Source organism: Pygoscelis adeliae, unplaced genomic scaffold (genome assembly GCF_000699105.1).
Source record: "Pygoscelis adeliae isolate BGI_AS28 unplaced genomic scaffold, ASM69910v1 Scaffold3, whole genome shotgun sequence".
NCBI classification, from domain to species: Eukaryota; Metazoa; Chordata; class Aves; order Sphenisciformes; family Spheniscidae; genus Pygoscelis; species Pygoscelis adeliae.
The window spans coordinates 3,089,044-3,105,128 of NW_008824446.1; the positions used below are offsets into that span (position 1 = coordinate 3,089,044).

A 16,085-nucleotide genomic window follows, 5' to 3' on the forward strand; every position below is an offset into this window, starting at 1 on the left:
CATTGATATAATCTTAAACAAGCTGGGTAGTATGCCTAATTCTCTACTGGCTTGAATCCTGCATAGTCATTGACATCTCCACAAAGAGAGCGCCACTTAAGAATTCTCCACTTTCCTAGAACAGTGATACAGTTTTGCAATCACTTGTACTCTATGCACAAGAATAAACGAGTGAACAGTGTGCAAAGCAGGAGAAAGTCACCCTTTTTTTTTTGCTGCTGTGTGAAAAAGAAAGTCAGTGGGCCAAAATCTAGACTTAATTTCCCCACTAGAAAATTGGGATAACTATGCTTATATAATTGCAATTTCCATACAAGTTAGGACTTGACTCTACTCTTCTTACAAATTGCCATCCAAATCAGGATATGAACGATTCACATAAGCAGAATCACTTGTAATGATGGTTTAAATGGTTTAAATTTGGATTCCTTCATACAGCAGTTAAAAGTATACTCAGTCCAGTCTTCAACAGAATGACTTTCATGTCATTTACTTTATTTCACTTTTGATAATTTCTTTTTCTTCATTTAAAGTAACTCATGTTTATTTGAATACAGCAAACTAGGATCAGGCCCTCCATATCCAAGAAGTAAATCATTCCACCTTGGAAAAGTCAGTTATGGGCTACCTCTATGACTTCTTGTCACTAGAAACTGTACCCACTGATGTGAGCAGTTGTAGTGCTATTAAAGATATAACAATACAGCTTAACAGGATTGGGCCTGTGGTTCACCAGGAGCAACAAATCTTGCTGTATCATCTTCTGAGGTCATTTGGAGGTACAATATTTGGATTTCCTTTCATGAGGTTATGGAACAGATTAGGGAAGCACTGACTCTCACCATTTCAACTGCCAATTGAGGTGGGAAGACAGTGGAAGCTTTAGCTGAACTTTCATCTCCTGGGCTGCTATTAGCTTTTTAAAACCAGGATATTAACAACCTCTCCAAAAGGTCTAAACACTGATTTAGCGTGTAGGTGACTCCTGCTGAGGATGCTCACAAACAGGACAGTATGTATATACAGAGAAACAGGAATTTGTCCGTACAGGGAGTGAACCAGTGCTTCTGCGGTGCGAAAGGATGGTGCAGAGCGGAAGTTTTACAGCTCCATGCATCCTGTGCATACACGCATAGCTTTTACATAAAGAGACAAAGATATCTTTATCCATACGACAGATAGACAAACAGACTGACTGACTTCAAACTTGCACTTTCAGTAGAGATTTTTTCCCCCCCATCTCCGGGTACTGCTTTTCAAAATTGCCTGAGGCTACAGTACAGCACCTCAGATCCCCAAGGCCCATTGCCTGGCTCCTAATAGCCACTCTCCATCTGTGTCACATGAACAGCTGATGAGATAGCTCCAGTGTCTGTATTTTGGAGAGCATATCCACCCAGGTTAAAATGCTGGGGTTGCCAAGGAGCAGTCAGAAGCCATTAGTGTTTGTGAGAATTTGCCTTGCAGCAGTTCCTTGACATAGTGGAAAGTGTGCGCGTGTGTGTGTGTGTGAGAGAGAGAGAGAGAGGGAGAGGGGGAAAGATGGAGGGAGAGGGAGAGGGAGAGAGAGGGTGGAATATATGGGGGGGAGAGAGCAACAGAAAGGAGTGCTTTCTAAATAACCAACATCTTGCAAAAGTGAACAGTTGGTTACAGCATGTAGGGCTTCCATAATATCTTCGATTAGTTTGCTGTGATTCGACTCTCCTTTCTCTATCGTTAACAGAAACAAAAAAAAAAAAAAAGAAAAGGAGCATGAGGAAGAGAGCAGCGACTTCAGGGTCTTGCTCTGGTGTTTGGGCAGATGGAAAGGAGCTGCTCTGCCTTGGGGCAGGGTGGTTGTAATGAAGTGGCCTGTCAGTCTGTAAATAGTGAGGGTCATCTCTTCCATGTGATGGAGGGTATCACATTGCAGTGAAAATGGAAATGTCAATAAAATTAATCTGCCAGCTCTTTGCTGTGGCTTTTTCTGTCTCTCTGGTCCAAAAGGGTTGGTTTTTCAGAGGGGAGGCAGTGGAAGAAGGGTGATCTGGCACAGGAGGGAAGATGGAGCTGAAATGCAAGTTTTGAAGCAAATGGACTGTATGTAGCAGCAACGTATTTCGTTTAGTAACACTACAGAGCTAGACAAGGCTATAGGAATTAGCTCGTGAATCTATAGCATTCCTCAGGAAGCTATGGAGCGTCTAGCTCAGGCTACATTGAGCACAGAGTTTATTGTTTTAGGCTTTCTTGGACAAGGTTTTTACTTAGCATGGGATTTATGGCATTTACTGCTAATGAATGTCTATTCTTAAATTACAAAAACCACCGTCTCAGCACAATTCCCAGATGTCCTTCCAGGACCTCAGCTTCTTAAACACCAGCAGGGAGCATAAACTCTCCACTTCTCTGTTTTCCTCTTTCGTGTGGCTCTGGGCTAATGATGTGTAAGGAAAACACAGCAATCTATAAAGTCTCAGTGCTGTCCCAGTATTCTTCATTTATTTTGCATTTGATTATGCCACAAGTCGGATCTTGTTTCTTTCCTTTTTTTAAAGTTATTAGTTCAAATATTAATGTAGGAATATGGCATATATTGCTGCTCTTGATTGATGCCTTCCCAAAAACAGGAAGACGTGCTCGTATGAATTTTAAGAAAGTAGGGGTCCTGCAATGCCTTGCCAGAAGAGTTTTTCAGATACATAATTTAGATGCCCTCCAGGCAGGCTTTCAAGGCATTTTTGCTGGAGGGCAAGAAAAAATAACTATGACTGTTAAAAGTAAATGATTTTTGCTAATGCACAATTAATGCCAGGGAAAAGCACAGAAGAGAAAGATGTTGATGGAAAGTTCTGATTAAGTGAGAGCTCTACCTTGATGTGCATCTTTTTTTTAATGATAATAATCACTGATGCAGAGATGTAGAAGTTTTCATGTCATGCAAATGCTATACCCAGGGTCATACTAGGTGTACGTGTTTGTGCGTGTGTTTGTACGTGTGTTGGGAGGTGATGGTTATGGGGAGGGGCTCATCTGACAGTGTGTTATGTGCACTGAACGGTGACATGGTTACTGCCACCTCTACAGAGGGCCTCGAATATATAGACTACAGAACATTTAACTTGATTACTTATAGTATGTATTCAGAATGGTTGTAGGGTTGCATTTACAGTGAATGGGTTTTCTTGTGGCAGGTTTTACCACATTGAATCCCATAATTGACAAAGAGCTATTGCACTATGTCAAGCACACAATTATAATTGAATTAATGATATATGCATGTGTGAAACACAAAATTAGTATTTGGAGAGACACGGTTTCTAGTTTTTACATATTTGTATCAGCGCTCATATATAATGAGAAACTGTATGTGCCTGATCTAGCAAATCAAAATAAAACTGTGGTAGTGTCTTGGTAATTAATGATACTTTTTGGCTTCTATATTTTGTTCATTAAATGTCTCCTCCTTCCTGTTTTTCTCTTTGTTGTAGGAGATGGTTTAGACAACAGTGTAGCCTCACCTGGTACAGGGGATGACGATGACCCAGACAAGGACAAAAAGCGTCAGAAGAAAAGAGGCATTTTCCCCAAAGTAGCAACAAATATCATGAGAGCGTGGCTTTTCCAGCATCTCACAGTAAGTGGTGCCCCAAACCAAAATAGATTTCTATTCATGTGCTTAATGAGGTTTATTCATCGTTATTAGAAATCAATTGTCCCCATAATTTTTGGACCATTATTAGGGCTCAATTATTGTTGCTTTTTTTCCTCCCCCTTAGATTTTTTTTTTCTTGGCTCTTGGAATCATGACAAATCTGAAAGAAACATATATGTGTGTGTGTGTGTGTGTATATACACACATAGATGCCTATAGAGAGAGAAAGAGAGAGAGAGTACAAAGCCTTAGCATGGAACAACACCTACCTATAAAGTAATCATTTTTTGCTTTGAACTATTAAAAATGTTCCTGAGGACAAAAAAAGGGGTTTCTTGCTTTAGCATATATAAAGCTCTGCCTTCTGGATTCTTTATTGCTGGCCTGTGTTTACACAAACTTCATATGTACGTGGTGGAAGAGAGAGCCCCAGTCTGTGTGTGCTGACATAACTGTGGATGTTAGAGAATTCAAAGCAGCAGCTTGCAAACTTGTCATCGTCACTTTTTGTGAGATATAGAAGGCTTACAGGTTCCCTAATTCTTCAGTTGCGTAACAGAGAGAATAAGCACCTTTTTAGCTTCTCTTCAAGTCCATTATGTTAAAAGCTAGCCATATTCACATTTGGGGGAGAGAGATTAAATATGTGAAAAAGCAATGCTTTCCATGGTCTATCTTTATCCTCCTGCTTGCAATTGGTTTTATGTGTTGGTGTTCTGCTGACTATTATAGCTTCACTTAGGCATCAAAACGGTTCCACAGAAAACCTAGTAACACTCTTCATAGTTTACTTCGTGTGGGAAATAACGGAAACTGGTAAAATTATCAATTGATTTTCCTCTTCCTCTCACTGTAAAATTGTTTCTCACTTCATAAGGCTTAAAATGCTAACTGTTATTAACTACCTCTTCTTCTACCAAAGTTTTATAAATTTCCACGGTAGCTGATGTTGGTTACAGTGTAATGATTTCAGGACAAGGTACCCGATTTATTTATGATAGGGACTATCGAACTGCTCTGCTAGCAGCACAGCTAAAGGGGGGAGCAATAGATCCACATTTCTAAACCATCATTTTGATGTAAGGACATTAGTAGCAAACTAAGGTGCATTGATCTGGCCTGTGGGGTCAGGATTAGCTGGAATAGCCAGTGTCTCTGCTGGAGTAGTGGTTATTCCTGCCTCCCAGCTATGGCCATTTCAAAGGTCAGGTGCCCTGTACCCACTTGGCTCAGAGGAATTAGACAGAACATGAGTCTCTGGGCTGATTACTTAACCAAAGACAAAATAATGAGTCCTAAGCAAATACTGACTAATTGAAAGGGCTGTAAATCCATTACATATTGGTCAGGGATAATCAGGAGTATTTAATCACTTTTATCTATTCAGGAGCACTGAAGCTGCAACAGCAAAGCCCTGAACCTTGCCATGTGCTTATTATTCTCATCATTATCAAAATTACTTCACAGCTGTTCTTTGCTACATCACCTCAGCTGGAGATTTACTAACCTGTAAAATGTTTTTAATTTGGAAGTCGAGTGAGTATGAGTGGAGGGTTTTTCATTTAGCTGTAGGGTATCTTTAGAGGAGTAGTACAGGCAGACAGCAAAAAGCAGGGCCACAAATAAACCAGTTTGTTTTGTACATGTCTCCGTGGTAACTCCACTTCCTCTTATGAAATTTGTGATATCTTGTTTTTTTCTCCCTGCCTTCCTTTCTCACGTGCTCCTTGAAAGCATCCGACACATGCTTATTAAACAGTCAACTGCCTCTCTCTTCTCTTGAGGAAAGTCCTCCTGGCTTTTTGAAATCCCTTTTCCTTGTTTCCATCCTCTCTCTCCTATCCCTCTCCATCCTGCATGAACCGGGGAAATTTGCCATCACTGGTGAGGATGGCCTTGCAAAAATCAAATTAAATGAACACAAAAAAGCCCCAAACCTTTTACTGTCCCAGCTTTAATGAGTTTGCAGGTGTTGAAAGATTTACTGTGCTGTAAGTCTCAGACCTGAAAACTGATAATGGAGACCCCTGACCAGTGCAATGTAAATTCAGAAAGATTCTTGCCATAAACACATGCAGGGAGGGACGAGAACTCCTTTCTTTTAAAGATCTCGCACTTTTTCTCAAATTAGCTTGTCCCTTCAAAGTGCAATGCTGGCTGAGCCAGAACGGGGGAATCTGTGATGTACAATTTTATTGTTTCAAGTAAATATCTTTACAATGGCGGTCCATGATTCAATGTACATTCCTTCATTACTACTCTAACCTTATTTCAAATTGGTTTGTTCCTCCTTTGTGCTGTATGACCTGTTCTTGTATTACAATAATCCCCTGATGTACCCTTTTTTATTTCTTTTTTTTTTTTTTTTAAAGAAACTAATTGAATTATCTCATTATTTTAATTTGTTAAGCAAATGTATTTTACATCTCAGGATGTGTTCTTAAAGAAGGAGCTGCTTAGGCTTTGCCCCCTGAATGGGCCATTGGTACATTTTGACATTCATGCATTCATTAAGGAGAGGAACATAAAAGAGCTCTGGTTGTATTTTTTTTTCAAACACCCAACCAGCATGGAGCAACTTTTCCATAAGCCACGGGGGTCTCTCTACATATGTTCTCAACTGCAAGCCATTGTCACCTATTCTGAATACCTCAAAAGGACAAATAAAATACTAAAGGCCAACTGTAGCAATTGTTAGCTGTTAGTCTCAATATGACAAAAATCATTAACCTCTGGTTTCCCTGGAAGGAGAGGCAGTGGCAGTCCATCTCTTATGGTGTGGATTAAACTTGAAATTCCTTTAGACTGTCAAATTCAAAGAGAGTAACTCAGTTCTGACTAATTGTATTTACTTATGATTTTAAATAAAATGCTATTTTTTTCCATTATTCAATCAGTTTGCAAACTCCTAAGGTAGCCGATTTTAAAAATCGAATTGCCTAAATGGCTTTTTTGAAGAGGCAGGCACTTGAACTCTGATGTAGAATGAATGTATCTGACAGGCTGTGTCTTTCAAAACAATTTCTAACCCCCATCACAGCGTCCATTTTGCAGTAATTTTAATTATATTTGAAATAGGATACACATGCATGTTTTTATTGTTGGAAATCAAATGCAAGGAGTAGGAGCTTCTGTCATGTTCTCATTCACTTACTGAGCTCTGTCTTACGTTTGGAATTACAACAGTACCGGAAGATGAAAGATCTGAGGATGAATTGGTTGGAAATGTGTATGCTTTTTCTGGATAATATCCAGTGTTTAAGAAAGTAGAGGAAATCCTAGTCTGGTAGTATAAGCTTTTCAATAGTACATAAAGATTACGACATCAGAAAGGTAAACCTGACATTAAGGCTGTTTTTATTTGAGTTCAAAGGTGGTTAAAGAAAAGAAACAGCAAGAAATCTGACCCAAGCCGAGAGTTTATTCATAGCTTTGGAAGACTCCTTTTCCTCTATGCCAAGGAGTCCTTAGTACACTCAATTAGCCTCTCAGACATCTCTGCTTTCCTCCCTCAAGTGCTCCCCTATTTGCCCTGCAAAGAACATATTTGATCACAAAGTGAAAACAGGAAGTGCTCAAATGTATAGACACCTCTAGCTTACACCAGTGTTGAGATTAGGATTTCTTACCAGCAACTATACAGAGCCGTCCCCCCTCCTCCCATGCCCTTTTGGAGGATGGAGGACCTTTGAAATGTATGTACATAATCAGAAGAGAGCAAAGTTATAAAGGAAGTAATTATACCGTTCTATGGACTTGTACCTCTGGTAGTTCATCCCTTTCTGCAGCATAAAGTATTAAGGACTACACTTTTGTTACATTCAACGTTCTTTCCCCTTCTTTTACAGAGCTGGTAGAACAGAGACGCGTTTATTCTCTGACACTTACCTGGAGTGATGCCCTTTGTTAAAATTCTATTTTCGTTGTTTCTTTTGTTACAGTCTGTAAGAAGATGTATATCTTCACTAAAAGTACCAGATATACCAATGGTAGCCTGCAAACTAAACCTTTTTTATGACAGTGCCAGACTCCCAGCTGATGGTATTTGGGATGGCTCCCCTGAAGTCAATGGAGTCGAGCTGTTTTTTTTGCTTTTTTTGCTAGCTGAAGTTCTGTCTCCTAACATTTGTTTGAACAGTGTCATTTTAGCCTGATTTCCACAATCTTCTGGCTGAAAATCTTGCTTTTTACACAGTCTCTTGTAGAGTAGATTTTGGTTTCATCTGCTTCGGTGTCAGGCTAGGCTAAGTTCTGCTGGAATGTGTTAAAATGAACCAGCCACAGCTTTTGTACTTACCTGAATTAATTTTCTTAACTTGCCGTATTCAGGTGGCCAGATGGATAATATGAATAGTCTTACTGAAACAGATTTATTTTTTCTGTATTTGTGTGGATGTATCTGAGAATATAATGTAGCTCTATCATATTGTGATGAATGGCTTACCAAGCCTTTTATACAGGGCAGCTATTTTATTTATTCATTAGATTTGATTCTAGAGATGAATGTCATCAACCAAAGCCAATCTTGGAGCAAGCTTTCAAAACAGTTGAAACCATCCCACCTTCATAAATATCTCCTCACATAATGTGATTTTAGGAATAATACCTAAAGGAGGTTTAGGAACATAGCTGGCTATTGCACTCCACACTGAACAGCTTACTTTCATATCAAACAGTAGAAGAACAGCTTTCCTCGGAGTCCTGATCCAGGAAAAGCATTCTTCATGTTGCTGTTTATGCTATACTTTAAAAAAAACAAAAACAAAACCGAAAATACCAGAGACCTTTGTCCAGTTAAAATGGTGACAAGAAGTCTGGGAGACTCAGAAAGTACAGGAATGTGAAGGCATTCTGGCGAATTTCAGTGCTTGCGTTGGACCGCCTTGTAATGTGCTGTACACTCCCAGGGTACACTGAGACGGATGATGTCCTCTGATTCTCCTGCATGTGGGTTCGCATGGCTGCCATTTCCGCTTCAGCGCGGAATGACCATATAGCCAGAGAGTTGGAGGAGCCGAAGGTCTGCTTTTTAGGCAGGGCTGACTGTGTGCTGAGTTTGCAGCCAGGTAATAAGTTGCCTGCTGGTGTAGGACAGACCTCTCAGACTGTACCAACACTGCCCAGATGGAAGCACGTCCTGCGAAATAATTTTGCGCTCATTTTTCAGCTGGGTAAACTTTGTGAGAAGAGTTTAAATGATTTCACCCTAGTGCTAAAGAAAAATCAGTACCTGAACGTTAAACTCCCATGGCCTGTGGTCCTGTGGGTGATGGAGCTGTGTGTCTTTGTGCCCCAAAGTTGCTCTGGTTGCTCACCAGAAGAGCTGGCAGCTGCCGTTAGCATTTGCTTTTATTGCTGGAGGTAGCATAGCCTTGCCTAATGTCACTGGCAGCCCCCTCCTGTCCTGCTTGCCTATGCTATGGTGTCACCAGCCTGGACAGAATAAAACTGGAAATCTTTCTCAAAATGCCACTTCTGATCCCAGGCCGAAAGGTTTCATCCTCTGAGTGCTCCTGGTCCTCGGCCACGAAATCAATCCCAAAGATTTAGTAGCAGACCGAACGTTCATATACCTTTTAAACGCCACAATCTTAAAAGAAAAGAGCTGAAATGGGGTGGGGGTGGGGCTTTGTTTGTTTTAAAAATGGAATCTGAGATTAGATCTGACATTTCTACATCCACCCCCTACAGAAGAGGGAACCCGGGGTCATGGGGTGTGTGGGCCTCAAAAGCTAGCTTTGTCTGGGAGTGGTTAATCTAATCATTGTTACATAGACATCTGTTATTTCTTCTGAAAAATTGATGCTTTTGTGACACAATGATCCATCTATTTAGTACAACAGCCTGAGTAATTAAATTAAAAAAAGAATATTTTTGCGGGAGCATGTATTATAAAACTGCCATACCTCCTCGTACCAGCAAAAAGGCTGGGGAGACGGAGAGGGAGAGGGGAGAGGGAGAGGAGTGCTTTAAGCCCCGCATTGTTTTCTGCTGGCTGGAGGAAAACATCTGTGAATTGTTTGAACTGAACCTTAGCAGGGACTGTCTGAATCTGTGTCATCTCTGTTTAATTTCAGGAAATGATGTCACAGCGCATTAAATAACAATGCTGCGTGATTTATTTTTACTTGTACATGCTGTCCTAAGCATTTTGGTTACATGGCAGTGTTTCCAATTAAGTGCAAGCTTTCGGTTTTAAAAAATATACTCGGTAATGCTTTTTTTTTTTGGGCGTGGGTATGGGGAGGCTGGGTATTTTAGGGGGTCACCAAGGTTCAGGGCTGTCGGAGGGCTCCGGGCCCATTTGTCATGTGCTTATTTGTAGTTGGGACTGGATGTCAGCGCTCTCGTCACCCATGGCAACCTCCAGGACCGTGGGTTTGTTACAAAGCCTGTCTGGGGGAGAAAAAAACCTAAATATTCCGAACCGATCCGTCAAAAGACCTATTAGATAGTTATAGCCAGGCCTGCGTACTGTAGCTTCTGCCTCGATCAAACTTTCTGCACTCCCCCTTCTTCTGCAGAAGAATAGAGGACATAAGTCAATTCTGTCTGCCATCTGTCGCCTCTCTCCCCGCTCCTCAAATTAAAGAGACAGTCCGAAATTTAAATAATGGGATACAATCACAGGAAGCCCGCCTGGAAATTATTACATGTGCATTCGGGGGTTTTTTTGGACTTCTCATTTTATTTTGAAGGGGGGATCTTTATTGTACTTCTTTGGAGATCAAAATATGTTGTGTGTTTCAGCTTCAAAAATAGCATTCTGAGAAATACTGGATTTGCAGTGTCACCGAGTTGCTATCTAATAAGATTCCAAGTTATATATAGGGTGAAAGTCACACACACACCAAACAAGCCCCGAATTGCAAATCCTGCAAGGGACGAGCGAATGAAATGCACCACCCTTCCCCTCCGGCTCTCCCTTCCCCTTCGTCCCTGTTCCCTCCCTGAATCCCTGGCAAGCTGAGGGGCTGCAGCAAAGTCCTTTCATGGCACTACCAGGACGATTTAGGCTCTTGAGCCTACCTAATGGTCCTTTTCCAGGCCTGCTATAATAGTTTTTCACACTACCCTGTCTGATGTTAGCTAGTTTTGCTTTTCCTTCCCCCCTCTTTTTTTTTTTTTTTTTTTCCCCACCGCCCTGCCTATTTTTGCCTCCTCCTCCTCAACAGGCAACACAATGTGTCAGGACTGCAGCGAGGTGAATTTCATTCATGTGGCATATGAGGTCAGCCACTGCCAAACCATCAGATAACATGGCTAGATGTTACTTCCCAATTTAATATTTTACCTGCCATTTTCAAACAGGGAATTACTGAGAACAGAGTGTAATGAAAAACATGTGCATGATTTTAGCTGAGGCTTGATTAAAAAGCCTCGAGTGAGCAAGCTGAACGTGGCCTAGCAAAAGATAGGATCAGCCACCAGTGTTTTCTGGTTGTTATTGTCAGATTACAAAGCTTTGCAGCATCAGTATAGGAATTAAGTGAAAAGAAAAGAAAGAATACCAAAGTCCAAGTAATGAATTCCTTACAGTAATTGAAACAAGGAAGTAATAGTGACAAGAATTCATTTATATAGAGTTGTGGCTTTGAGGCTCGCAAAGTAAAAGGGGATTTAACTAAAGCATATGCAAATATAAATAGTGTTTAAACACTCCAAGAACATTGCACTAATAAATGTTGTGCACTGCAGCCTTTGAAAATCAAGTTCACAGTCAACTAGAGGTGAGAATTCTTTGGGTATCTTCAGGTTCCTCTACCTAAAACAGCTGTCATCAGAAAACTCGTAGTTCCTCCCTTTCTCTGTAGTGTGTGCACAGGAGTATATGTATATATAAAATATATTTTTAGGGAAAAGCAATTGCTGTTGTTTGTGCAAAGTGATACTGCCTCTCAGTTTTGCCTCAGGACATGTTTATTTAAGACCTTCCTTTCAAGATCCATCAGCAGAGTAATTGGTTTCAAAGAAGTTTTCTGTAAAATTAGAGTGATACTGGAAAAAAAAGCACATTTCTGCCAACAGTTCCACAACTGCTAAGAAATGGAGATGTCAATTCTTATTGTTGCCTAATGAAGAGAGAGTTTATGGCAGACAATATTACTTGTGCGGTTGTGGAGTTTGCCTTGAGTTAGGATACTTAGAATACCATGCATTACATATTTTAGAGTTGATTGGCAGCAGTCGTTTGTAGTATCCAAAGCAATCATTGGCATCTTTAAAGATTTATTATTGTCTTATAGCATAATAGCAATACAGTTTTCATGCTTTTACATTTGCTATTTTTATTTTTAACTGCTAGCCCCAAATCTGCCAGAACTAATTTCAGTTGTTTTGTCTAATACTGGATGATAGGTTGTCAACTCACTGTATAATGCCGTGAAGATTTTTTTAAATCTTGGTTTTACCTTTTTATGATGGCAGTTCAAAACATGTATTTTATTTGTAGCAGTTGACTACTTATGTCCATAAAATGTTTAACATCTCATGACATACTCTTACAATCTCAGCACAATGAATCAGAGTAGCCAAGTAAACAGCAGCAAATAGTTTAGTTTAGTGTTTAAAAAAAATCTGCATATATTAATTTGTTTAATGCTATAGAAATTTGGCTATCATCTGGATCAAGCTTTTATTTCATCTTACGTACATTTTAAAGTGGCAGCTTGATATTTTAAAGTGGATATACTGTGGAAATGCTATCTGACTAAACTGCATAGCAATGGGAAAGCTCCTGTTCACTTTCTTAATGTATACTAATTATATAAAAGGAGTAGGTTTTTGTAAGATCATGGCCTAATCTAGACTACTTTGAAGCTTGTTATGCCAATTAAAAAAACCCAAAGACAATGTAAGCTGCATTGTTAGTTGATATTCTGTGAACGTACGTGGATCTTTATAAAAGCGGTTCTCTTTCCTCCCAGGTAAGGTAAAAAATGCAGGTTTAATTTCTTTGTGTTCAAATATTTGCAGATAATTCACAGATTAGTGCTTAACAGTGTGTACCTCTCAGTCCTGCTTACATTAATTCCAGCGGAACTCTGATCCCTTTGAAAAAGCCGGACAAGATGAAGCAGTGAAATCATAATGGGTGGCAGACAGACAAACAAACACAATTTTGCATGTTAATAAGCGTTAAACACTATAGCCACTTTATCCACAAATTATACTTAACAAGTCTTTCAAGGATCCCCTGTTTTATGATAGAAAGACAAATTTCAGGAGTGCTGAGCTATTTGTCACGTTCTCTTGTGGCTGAACCTTCGCTACTGTCCCCAGGATGCTTTAGCACAAGTGAGCTCTGGCAGGCGTGGGGAGGTTTCAGTTCTGTTTCTAGCTGTGACCATGGCAAGACACTGTGCCTCAGTTTCGCTGTTTAAACAGTATGGCATAAGGATGGTGGCTGCTTTTCAGGGTGCTTTTGATATTTACAGATGAAAAACTCTGCGCGAGACCTGTGTGTTATACTTAGCATCAGCTGAATTACAGAGGCCTGCACTTCTGTTGTGGTTTTATCCTGCTGCTGAACTAGCATGACAGTCATGCAATGCCTGTACTAATACTTGAACTTCTGTAGGCTTTGAAAGTTCAGGATGATTTTCCCTTTATGAGGGAGCATTTAATATAAAATTAAGAGTGTTATGTTCTTTCTGGTCTACACTGAAGATGACAGCATTTGATTGCTGCAAGCTATCAATTAGCTAAAGTGGCTTGGGCTTGGGTTATTTTTGTTTGCCAGGTCCTTTCCTTGCTGGTGACCTGAAGTGGTGAGTATTGCATGCAAATGGTATCAAATATCTTTCCCAAAAATCAGCAAGAGGAAGAACCTTGGGCATCAACTGCTGGCCCAGGGGCAAGAGTCAGAATAAAGGGAGTGCAACAGCATTAACAAACGCATCTTTGTATTTTAAGAAGTCACTAGTGGCTATTCCCCTCCTCAACAGCCCAGGGAGTTTCCTGATGTGAAATAGGACTTTGACAGCTTTCCAGCCAGTCCTGATCCTTCTGTTGCCTCTTCTGATTCATCCAGGTTCTTCCCACTTGTGCATCCCACTTGTGCTTGAATGAAGACATGGGAAGCAGGAGGGTGGCCTAGAGTGAAGAGCAAGGGACAGAAAGGCTACTGCAAAGTCCCTGATTCGTGTTGGGAAGCTCCCTGCCTACTGAGGAGCACATGCAGACAACTGACAGCTGTTTTGATAGTCCACAAGTGGACTATTCAGGGATGTAGAATGTGAATAGTGAGAAAAGTCATGATATGTGTGATAACAACAGGAATAAGGAGCATTATGTGGCCAGAAAAGTGACATGTGTATTTGGGGGAGTCAGCAAAGGAATGGTGCATAGGAATGCGTAAGTGCATAGGAATGGTGGCACTCCTAAATTGCAAGGAAAGTTGGTTAATTGGAGGGGTCACTTCAAAATCTAAATGTTTAAAGGGTGCTTTAATTTCAACTATAAAGGGATATTCTGATGATCTCTTTCAGATATAAAGTAGGAAATGAAATAGAAACGTATGTGAAAACAGGTTAATTGTTGTGAACAACAAAAAGGGGGGCAATAATTTAATTTACTTCTCCCTTCCACCCTCCTTTACTGTTTCGGCAGACTATTCCAAGAGTTGTGTTACTTGGTCTGTCTCTTTTCAATTCTGTTTCTTCCAGTTCCACATGGGCACTTTACTGCATGAACTAACATCTCTGAGGACAGAGAGGTACTTCCTGAGTTGGTATGAACTTCTCTGTGGATGGTGGGATGAGCTGCAGAGTTTTAGGACAATCCTAAGAAGCCCACATTGTTCCACATAGCATGCCTACTTACACCTCAATTTTAAACAGCCTACTTTGTATGCGTGTGTTATATGGTGGCCATTAAATGCCAAGCAAACACTTCTCAGACCAGAAAAATCCCGCTACTTAGTGCATATCTACCCCAGGCATTTGCAGACAATTCACTGCTATAATTAATCTTAGCTGTCCTGGCTCTGTGAAACCTGGACTTACATCCCACAATGCTCTTGGATGCAAACAAACTTGCAAGGCTCTTGCCTCTTTCTCTCTCTTTTCTTCCCCAAAAGCTGTCCATTTAGAGAGCAATAATGCTTGCAGAAGAGATTAAATCCCACTATGAACCTGTGCAAAACTATATGTGCAGCAGGAAAATAAAATTTCTAAAAACAAAACAAGGCTGTGGTGTTTTGCCAGCATCGGTATGAATAAATGTAACCCTAGAACTGTTAAACTCTCCCGAGTTTAGCTCCTGGGATCTGAATCCTACTCAAAGCCCCAGCTGAAAATATATGATACTGCACACTCCAACTTGGTAATGCTGTAACATGCTCTGCTCCCTCCCGAACAAGCGCTGCAGCAAACTTCTTGCTGAGACTGAAAACTCTTTGAAACAAGGCCTGGGGGCTCATGAGCTTTCTACTCAGTGCCCTGTAGGCTCACTCTGCAAAAAGGTATCTCGCCTAAAAGAGGCCAAATATCACATAACTGAGCTGGTGGGAAATTCAAACTGTTCTAAGCAAAGAAGTCAATAGAGCTGCTGTAGTGAAAGGTAATGTTCAGAGTGAGATCACCGTGTTACGATCTCATGCTGAACATCAGGACTGTTTTTTTTCATGATGATTATGAAACTAGCCTGAGGCCAGCCTGGTGAGAGTCTACGAAAGGTATAGAAGGATCTTTGGAGAGCCTGGACTATCAGGGCCCTTATTCCCAAAAAAGTGTTAACAGAGGCTGAAAGAAGATGAGAGAAATGAGAGCTGTAGTGTTTTTTCCAGTGCTCTCCCCATCCATCCCCAAAATATAAGATCTAGCCATAGACACAGAATGCGCATACTGAATCGGTGAATAAGCACAGGCTACAAACACACGGGAGGAGAAATTACTGAGGGGGAACAAAACGCCTTGCAGGAATAATGGAATTCAACAACCAAAAAAACCCCCAGTTGTTGAGACTGTAGAACAATCTGTGGAAGTGCCTTTGCTTAGCACTTTTAAAACTAGACTCCAAAAAAACATTTGAAGAAATACTGCTGAGAAACATCTTGCATTCCTGGGGTTACACTAAAGTAGTGTTGCCTGAAGCATTTCTCATGTTTCCACGTTTTCTTATTAATGATTAAAAACTGAAAAATATCTTGAAATTAGAGCTGTTTTCAGAAGGAAACCTTCCCAAATGTGGCTTCCTTCAGGTTTAAGTTTTTGTTGTATTTGTTTCAACTTTTTAAATGACATTTCATTTATCTGTCAGTGGAAAAATTATTGCAAAATTAACTTACAAAGTCAAACTAGAAATGGGCTTGAGACCCAAAATGAAGAATTAAGCTTAAGAAAAATATTTAATTACTGTTCCTTCAGGCATTGGGAGTTTGAGTGGATGCTGAAGGTCAGCCAGGCTTGGGCTTGGTCAGACCAACAAAGGAAGCGAGTTTGTATTG

The 16,085-nt window shown here is 40.4% G+C and overlaps 1 protein-coding gene across 1 annotated transcript in view; it reads left to right on the top strand.

Annotated features, from left to right (window-relative positions):
* MEIS2 (Meis homeobox 2) overlaps positions 1-16,085 on the top strand; it is a 178,839-nt gene that overhangs the window by 53,824 nt on the left and 108,930 nt on the right. The window contains exon 6 of the mRNA XM_009321011.1: positions 3,474-3,619. Within this exon, the coding sequence (XP_009319286.1) occupies positions 3,474-3,619 (146 nt within the window). The remainder of the gene's footprint in view (positions 1-3,473; positions 3,620-16,085) is intronic.